Consider the following 8393-nt stretch of genomic DNA (forward strand, 5'->3'; position numbering starts at 1 on the left):
TCAGCTCCGCAAGGGGAGGGGCCCATATAGGTCACCAGAAGGTCCGCGGTGTCAGACCCTGACTCAGGCAAACTGGTACTGAGCCCTGCCATAGCACAGGAGCTCTGGAAGGTGCTCTTAACGCAATGCCTCTCTTACTGTGGAAACTGAGGCCACATAGGAAAAATGGCTCCAAAATGTCACAGACAGAAGAGAATACAGGTCTCCCTGCATCTGGACTGCCGTTTTTGGCTGTCTAGCAGCCGCTCATCCTCCTGCTAATAGTACCTAATTCTCCTCTCTGGAACCCCCACCCTGCACCTCGTGTCTCACAGGCCTCCCGCTGGGGCTGCCATCAAACAAACCCCACACACTGGGGGACTTAAACAGCAAACACTTCTTTCTCACAGTCCTGGGAGCTGCAAGTCCAAGATGAAGGCAGCAGCACATCTGGTGTCTGGTGACAGCCTGCTTCCTGGACTGCAGACAGCCACCCTCTCACAGTGTCCTCACAAGGGGAGGGGGCCTGAACTCTTCTGTGTGTCTCCTTCTAAGGGCACTGCCTTCTTCAGGAGAGGTCCACCCTCTGGGCCCAATGCCACCCCCGAAGGCCTCATCCCCAAATACCATCCCACTGGGGATTAAGGCCTCAAGGTCTGAATTTTACGGGGACAAGAGCACAGGGTCCATAATAACGCCCATCTCCGGACTAAGTGAGGGTGAGGGTTACACACCAGCCTCTGACTTTTCTCCCTGTAGAGTTGGCAGCCGTGGGCTTCCCCAGACATCACCGGCAGGAGAAAAGCTAGTCTGCATCCTCAGGAAGGAGTAGGCGCCAGAGGGGGAGGGAAACTAGGGCCAAGGGACCCAGTGTCAGCCAGTTATGTCCCACTGTGCCTAGCCTTTCATCAATCACGGCTCCGTTTTTTGTTTTCTGTTTTGTTTTTCATCTCTGTCCTAATGGCCAGAGATACCTCTCCGAGTGCTGAGCGGCTCAGATGAGCGCCCGGCGCCCAGCGCGCGCTCAACATCGGAGCCGCTACTAGGTCAGGTTTTCTGTTACTGGCCACAGCAGAGCCTGAGCAAAGCAGTGGCTTGTTACCGGGACCACCCCCACGGACTCACAAAATCCCGGTTTGGAGGACCTCTCCCGGGGAGGTTCGAGCTGTAGGTTTGTGTGCTCAAGGGGACGTTTCACCCAGACATCTGTCTCCACGCCGCAGGCGCAGACGGGCACGCGGCTCTCTGGCCGCCTCGGGTCACAACAGTGCCGCCNACGGGCTGGGTTCTAAAGAGCGAGGGGGAGGGTCCTGGGGAGTGCCAAGGGTCTCGGGGAGCAGCAGGGGGGGATCCTGGAGGCGACTGCGAGGTTCGCTCCTCGGAGCGCGCAGAAACCCTGTCGCACCAGACCGCCGCCTCACCTACTCCTCCGCGACCCCGGAAGTGGGTAGGCGCGCGACCACCAGGTCGGCCTGTGACGCGGTGCGCCGCAGCCAATCGCGCGCGCCCGGCCTTGCGTCACGGCGAGGCCGGCCAATGGGCGCCGGCCTGACTGCCTCTTCCTGCCCGCCCGCTCTCCCGGCCGCCGGGGGAGGGCTGGCCCGCTAGCTCCGCAGCAGAGGAGCGATCGCAGCGACCCCGCCCGCTGGGCGCCAGCCCGGGTGAGTGCGGCGGCGGGGGGGGGCGGTGGGATGGGCGCCCCGGCCTCTCCGGACGGGTTGGGGCCGCGGAGGGCAGCGGCGCCTCCTCCTCCCGGGGCTGCGTTTGCCCCGGACACCCGAGGGGTAGGAGAGGCTTTGCAGGTGCGCTTTCCTGCACGCTGTGCGGGGCGCCGTTGCCGTTCCCCGGAACGCCCAGAGACGCCCCCACCCCAGCCTCTGCGCTGGAGTGATTGCTGGAGCCTGCGGGTTTAGGGGATTGAGATGCTAGGAACCCGTCTGTCCCTCCTCTAGGCAGCGGTAGGAGCAAATCTGCTTGTCGTGGGATTAGCAAGGGCAGATGGTGAGGGCCGGGCGCACCGACTGTGCTACTGGTGGCTGGGCAGGGGGCCCACCTGTCGCCCAAGTGCATGCAACCGGAATGAAACGAGGCCGACCTGCCCGTGATGATCGGGGGTGGAATGGGGGTGCGGTTCATCCCCAAACTGCAGGCTCAGGTCATCTCCTGGCCAGTGCGACCGGTGGACCCTGATTCAGGAAGGACTTAACTTCGTGCATGTCTCTATTTTCTCCCGCGTCTTTGGACCCTATGTCGCTCTCCAACAGCCTCCAAAAGTGACTGGCAGTAAGCAACCTCAATAGCCAGGGCTCCCTCTGTTTGTACAGAGGGCGGGAGTGACAGGATGTAATAGAAAAACCAACAGGAAACCTTTCAGGAAGGAATCCTAAGGCAGACTCAGGGAAATTGATGCTTCAGGGGCTTTCTTGGTCCTTTGTGTCCCTTCCTCTACCATACCCTGGCCCTACTCCCCAAACCCCCACCTTCCCTTGGGGACCTTTTGGCCTCCAAAGGGATCTATTAATAAACCTGTGCAGAAAGGCAGATGGCTCTGAGGGTGGTCAACAGGTCTTCTGAGTGGAATGACTGAAGGTCCAACTGGAATTAACTGTGCCCAAGTTCTTGGCGAAACCGAAGTTGCTTTCTTGGATTCCTGTATAGTGTTCTCTCTAACCCTACAAAACAAAGGAATCCCAAGATCCCAGAATCATGGGACTTAAGGCTCAAATCTCCCTTTTCTTTCAAGAGTCCTCTAACCCAGTGACCCAGTATCCCTGGGCTGGTTACCAGGTCACCTCACAGCCAGGAAGTGGCATATGAGCAGTTGGGGTAGCGTCCTGGCAAGAGGAGAAAGGGGGTGAGGCTGGCCAAGGATGTTCACCCCTGTCATCTTTAGCTGGCAAGCGATGGTGCCTGGGTGTGCACTCTGAAGTGCGTGTGTGTATTACAAACATTACCGCCATTCCTGTCCTTTCTCTGCAGCAGAGGCTTTTGTTAGCTGCCCAGAAGGCTCAATTATGTCTGTATGGAAATTACTGCTTAGTCATTTCTCTGAAGGGAAGTGTATCAGATACAAGTCAAAGTCACTATTCATTGAGCTCAACCCACAGAGAGCCTGACTCCAGTGGTTCCTTATACAGTGAACTGTGAGCTGAGAGATAGCGTGGAAGAGTGGCTTTATATTAAGTTGACATCAAAGGAGCCAAATTCCCTTCACCTCCAAAATTCTTACTTTTCTGCCCAATAATTTATGATGAGGATATTTAGACACACAGCTAAGTTTAAAGAATTATACAGTAGACACCACTATACCCACCCTCTGCATTCTATTGATCGTTTACCCTACTTGTTTTATCACAAACCTTTCCACCTATTACGACCTTACTTTAAACCTTAAGTTTTGGGGCGCCTGGGTGGCTCAGTCGTTTAAGTGTCTGACTTCGGCTGGGTCATGATCTCACGGTTTATGGGTTCGAGCCCCGTGTTGGGCTCTGTGCTGACAGCCAGCTCAGAGTCTGGAGCCTGTCTTCAGATTCTGTATCTCTCTCTCTTTGTGACCCTCCCCTGCTCACGCGCACTCTCTCTCCCAGAAATAAATTTAAAAAAATTAAACCTTAAGTTTAATTGATAGCATTTGACTTTCCTGCAGTAGTATTTCCATCTCAGCAGAGAGAGATGGCAGTATAGTCGATGTAGGTGGCTGTGATTATCCATAAACTTTAGTTGAACACCCACTATGTGCAGAGCACTGTTAAGTGTGAAGGAAATGGAAAGACTAAAGACTCAGGTTGAAGAGAAAGGGCTTTGATTTTTTTTCTGTTTTCTACAAAATGGAAGATAAGTGGTAGTTTGTGGTCACAAATGCCAGGTAGTGAAACAATACTGATAATGCTCATTGAATTCTTGCTGAGTACCGAGCGCAATCTGTTATAGGCTCTACACTTGTGTGATTTCACTTAACGCTCATGACGACTTCCTGAGTAGGTTGGTGTTCCCTTCCGCCCTTTACAGATTAAGAAACTGAGGCATAGAGAAGTTAGTCAGCTCTGGGTGGTGCCAGAAAGTGATGGACCCAGGACCCAGGTTCCAACAGTGTGGGTCCAGAGTGGCTCTGGGCATGCTTAGTCACAGCATAGATGCCGGAGGCTAGATAGTGGACCCCTGGGCCAGCCAGGATCAAAAGGGGGTGTCTTCCAGCTCTTCCACCTGGATGCAGATACCAGTTTTCAAATGGCTCCCGAGGGCTGATGTTGTGACTTCCATACGTTTGACTGAGCCTTGGTGCCCAGGTGGAGAGGTTGAGATTATGGGATGTTTCCTAAAGCTTGGCTCCCGTTCCTTCTTTAAAAATTTTTTTAAAAATGTTTGTTTATTTTTGAGAGGAGTAGGAGAGCAGAGAGAGAAGGAGATAAAGCATCTAAAGCAGGCTCCAGGCGTCAGCACACAGCCCAACACGGGTCTCAAACTCACAGACCGTGAGATCATGACCTGAGCTGAAGTCTGATGCTTAACCGACTGAGCCACCCAGGCGCCCCTCCTGTTCCTTCTGCTTCCCTTCCTCCTCATCCCTTGGTTACTTCCTTCTCAGCCCGCACTCTTTCTTCTTGGTGTTTATAAGACATGCTCTGTTCCTGAAGAGCCTGTTTGCCTATAGCAGAATCTCTTGTTCTCAGACACTTCGCATCTGTGTAGTCGTGCCCACAGCCTCTCGTTTGCCCGCAGGAGCAGAACAGCCTGACCTAGCAGCCTCCAGGCGTCTGAGGATGGGATGCTGTTCTTCTAGCAGCTCTTCCCTCCTTCCTGGCCCTGGGGTGATGTCAGGTGGAGCTTCTCACTGCCACTCCCCAGGCTGCTGTCATCCCGGATCTAGTGGCCCTGCCCTGGTCGGAGGCTTTCCCTACCAGAAGCCAGGCTCCAGGAGTTAGGCCCCGGGAGCAGCAGCACAGTCAGCCCTGGAGGTGTGGGGGTGGCCACAGAGCTTACCAGTCACCTTGCCCACCGCCTACAGAGCAGAAAGGAAGAGGACAGAAAATGGTGGCAGGAGTGGAAGATGGCAGATGGAGAGGGATCAGGGAGGAGAGGGGGGCAGTCACCCAAGGAGGTCGTAGACTGGACCGTCACATCCCTACCACACAGCCGCGGGGCTCCTGTGGGACCAGGCCCAGCTCTGGCTGTGGGGATGCATTCACCACCCCTATAATAGGATTGTCACTGTGGGATCAGCATAAACGAGGGGACCTGCCCACCGTGGGCAGAGGCCACGGGCGCAAGACTGAACTAAATCCGTAACTTTTCACTTATTCTTTTTATTATTATTATTATTATTAAATGTTTATTTTTGAGAGAAAGAGAGCACAAGTGGGGGAGAGGTGGGGAGAGAGAGGGAGACATAGGATCCGAAGCAGGCTCCAGGTGCCAAGCTGTCAGCATAGAGCCTGACATGGGTCTCAAACCTACGTACCCCGAGATCATGATCTGAGCCAAAGTCGGATGCTTAACCGACTGGGCCACCCAGGCGCCCCTTCATTTATTCTTTTGATAAGAAAGGTGTGGAGGGAATATGAGCAAATAATAATACTCATTAAATTTGGGGAGATAGACAATTTAAATGTTACATTTTTTCCCTGTACATTTTGTATATGTTTGAAAGTAATCCCCATAATTGGAAGGAAAGAACAAACCACGAATAAGGGCCCTGGGGGCCCCTGGGTGGCTCAGTCAGTTAAGTGTCTGGCTCTTGATTTCGGCTCAGGTCATGATCTCACAGTTAATGAGTTTGGGCCCCGCTTCAGGCTCTGTGCTGACAGCGTGGAGCCTGCTTCGGATTCTCTCCCCCACTCCTCTAAATAAATAAGCATTAAAAAAAAAAATAAGAAGAAGAAGGACCCTAGACTGGAAGCCAGGACTGGCCGCGGACACTGACCTTAGCTTCCTGCCGCCAGTTCTCCCTCGGGTGCCGCTGCCATGCCCAACTCTGCGCTGTGGGCGGTGGATCTCTTCGGGAAGGTACACACGCTCTCCACGGCGGGGCAGCACTGGGAGCTCTGCAGGGACAGCCAGCTGGAATTCAAGCGGGTCAGCGCGACCACGCAGTGCTGCTGGGGCATCGCCTGTGACAACCAGGTCTACGTGTACGTGTGCTCCAGTGACGTCCCCATCCGCCGCCGGGAGGAGGCCTACGAGAACCAGGTGGAGTCGTGTGGGTTTGGGCGGCTGGTTTGCGAGGAAGGAGATCGCCCCGCCCTACACTCATGGCCAAGCCCCGTGTTCGTTTCCTTCATTCTGCTGAAGGTCTGAGTTGTCCAGCATCCAGGGCTTTTGGGGCGAGAGCCCCTATTGTGTCCTTATAAAAGCAGGCTGGCCAGGTCTGCACAAGGGGGGCTCCGGGTGGTTCCAGGAGCCCAGGACAGGGCCATGACCCCTACCGTCTGCCCCCCAGGGCCCTGCATCCTGCGGCAGGTTCTCTGCCCTTTGGGGCCATCCTGACGTGCTGGCCATGGGAGGCTCTGATCCCTGAGTTCCAGGCAGATCCCTGCTCGCTTCTCATCTCAGAAATCTCAGCAAGGGGGCCCTAGTGGCGGGGTCCCACTCACACTGGAGACGTCCCAGCCACCCCAGGCCAGCAGCAGACCTAAGGTCTTGTGTCTGCTTCCTGGCCCTCAGCGCTGGAACCCTGTGGGCGGCTTCTGTGAGAAGCTCCTGCCCAGCGACCGCTGGCAGTGGAGTGATGTGAGTGGGCTCCAGCACCGGCCACTGGATGGGGTGGCGCTGCCCTCACCGCACTGGGCGTGGGAGTCGGACTGGTACGTGGACGAGAACTTTGGAGGGGAACCCACCGAGAAAGGGGTAGGTGAATTCCGTTCCCACCGTGGCCCCCCGTGGGGAAGGACCCCTGCCCCCCTGGAGCTGTCCGCGGTGCTGCCCCCGATGCCCCCACATCCACCCTCAGCCGGTGCCCTGCATGGTCCCGCTCCCTGCTGGGGGATGGGTGCTCAGGGTCCTACCACTGTCCCCTTCCCCCCTCCCCTATCCCCAGTTCTTTCCTTCCTTCCCCACGAGCCTGACAGAGCGCCCCCTGCTTGGTATTTCAGGGGTGGACATACGCCATCGACTTCCCCGCCACCTACACGAGAGACAAGAAGTGGAATTCCTGCGTGCGGCGGCGCCGGTGGGTCCGGTACAGGAGATACAAGTCCCGGGACACCTGGGCTAAGGTAGATGCCTGAGTGTGCCCTGGGGTGGTGGGGCAGGGCCCGGACACCAGTCTCGCTGTCTGGAGGGTCCCATGGGACCCTCATCCCCGCCCAGCCCACCTCTGTGCAGGGGGGATACCATGCCCACTTTGGGACCTGGCCTTTGAACACTGTGGGGCTGTGTGCTCCTTTGGCTGGGAGCTGGCCATACAGGAAGCTGGACTAGACTGGCCCAGGACAGCACAGAACTTGACCTGACCCTGGTCTCCAGGCTGTCCTGCCCCAGACTGAGGCTCAGTCTGTGCCCTTCCTCCTTCCCCAACCCCCCAGGATCTACTCTGGCTCCTGGGTTGTTCCTGTGACCCCAAGACACCCCCCAACTTAGGTATGTGAAGCCTGGATTGGGGTCCTCTGTGGCCTTGAATGAGAGCAAGGCCTTGGGCCTTCTCCAGACCTTTCTGGAGGGATCCTGCTGTGAGGTGGGGCCACTAGCCCAGCCTGCCAGCCCCTTGTGCTGGGAGCAGCCCCCCAGAGAGCAGGGTAACAGATTACACCAAGGGCCAGGTTCTGCGATCAGCCCCCTTCTAGGTGAGGGGACAGGGTCACAGCCGTCTGGTCACTGTAAAGCACAGAGCCGAGACGTTGCTTGTACATCTGCCGTCCACACTGGAGCAGCAGTGAGCCCCCGGGGGTGGCAGCCCCAGGCCTAGTGGCCGACAGAAGGAGGACAGGGCCGAGGGGAGCTAGGGCAGGGAGCTCTCTGTCCTGTACCTGGCTTCTCTGTGGAGTCAGGCAGTCATGGGTGGGCCGAGCTGAACAGAGGGCAGCGTGCTGGGGGAGGGGAAAGGGGAGTGTTGGAGGGGCCCCGGCACTCAGGCGTCCACCAGGAGGGGAACACTGCCACCTCCTGGCCCAGATGCCCACAGGTAGTGACTGACTGCCACATGCCTCCTTGTTTCAGATCCCTTCGAAGGATGACCCGGAGCAACTGCCCGACCCATTCAATGACCTCTCTGTGGGGGGGTGGGAAATCACAGATGAGCCTGTGGGCCGCCTGTCCGTATGGGTAGTGTCTCTGCAGGGAAAGGTAAGGCCTGTGTCCCCCTGTGTCCTAGGATGGGAGGGGGCTTGGGGAGGCCACCCACAGGCGAGAGCATGCAGGAGAGAAACTGGCCTTCCAGGGTCCTCCCAGAGGTGGAAGCTAGGGGCGGGGGGGGGGGGGGG

The 8393-nt window shown here is 56.9% G+C and overlaps 1 protein-coding gene across 1 annotated transcript in view; it reads left to right on the forward strand.

The window, feature by feature from the left end:
- The first annotated feature begins 1575 nt into the window (after positions 1 to 1575).
- LOC144227149 (tectonin beta-propeller repeat-containing protein 1) overlaps positions 1576 to 8393 on the forward strand; it is a 32298-nt gene continuing 25480 nt past the window's right edge. The window contains exons 1-5 of the mRNA XM_077758716.1: positions 1576 to 1640; positions 5919 to 6165; positions 6640 to 6822; positions 7068 to 7190; positions 8131 to 8256. Coding sequence (XP_077614842.1) covers positions 5941 to 6165; positions 6640 to 6822; positions 7068 to 7190; positions 8131 to 8256 — 657 coding nt within the window. The 5' untranslated portion in view covers positions 1576 to 1640; positions 5919 to 5940. The remainder of the gene's footprint in view (positions 1641 to 5918; positions 6166 to 6639; positions 6823 to 7067; positions 7191 to 8130; positions 8257 to 8393) is intronic.

Source organism: Crocuta crocuta, unplaced genomic scaffold, assembly GCF_008692635.1.
Source record: "Crocuta crocuta isolate KB4526 unplaced genomic scaffold, BGI_CrCroc_1.0 scaffold273, whole genome shotgun sequence".
Taxonomy (NCBI): domain Eukaryota; kingdom Metazoa; phylum Chordata; class Mammalia; order Carnivora; family Hyaenidae; genus Crocuta; species Crocuta crocuta.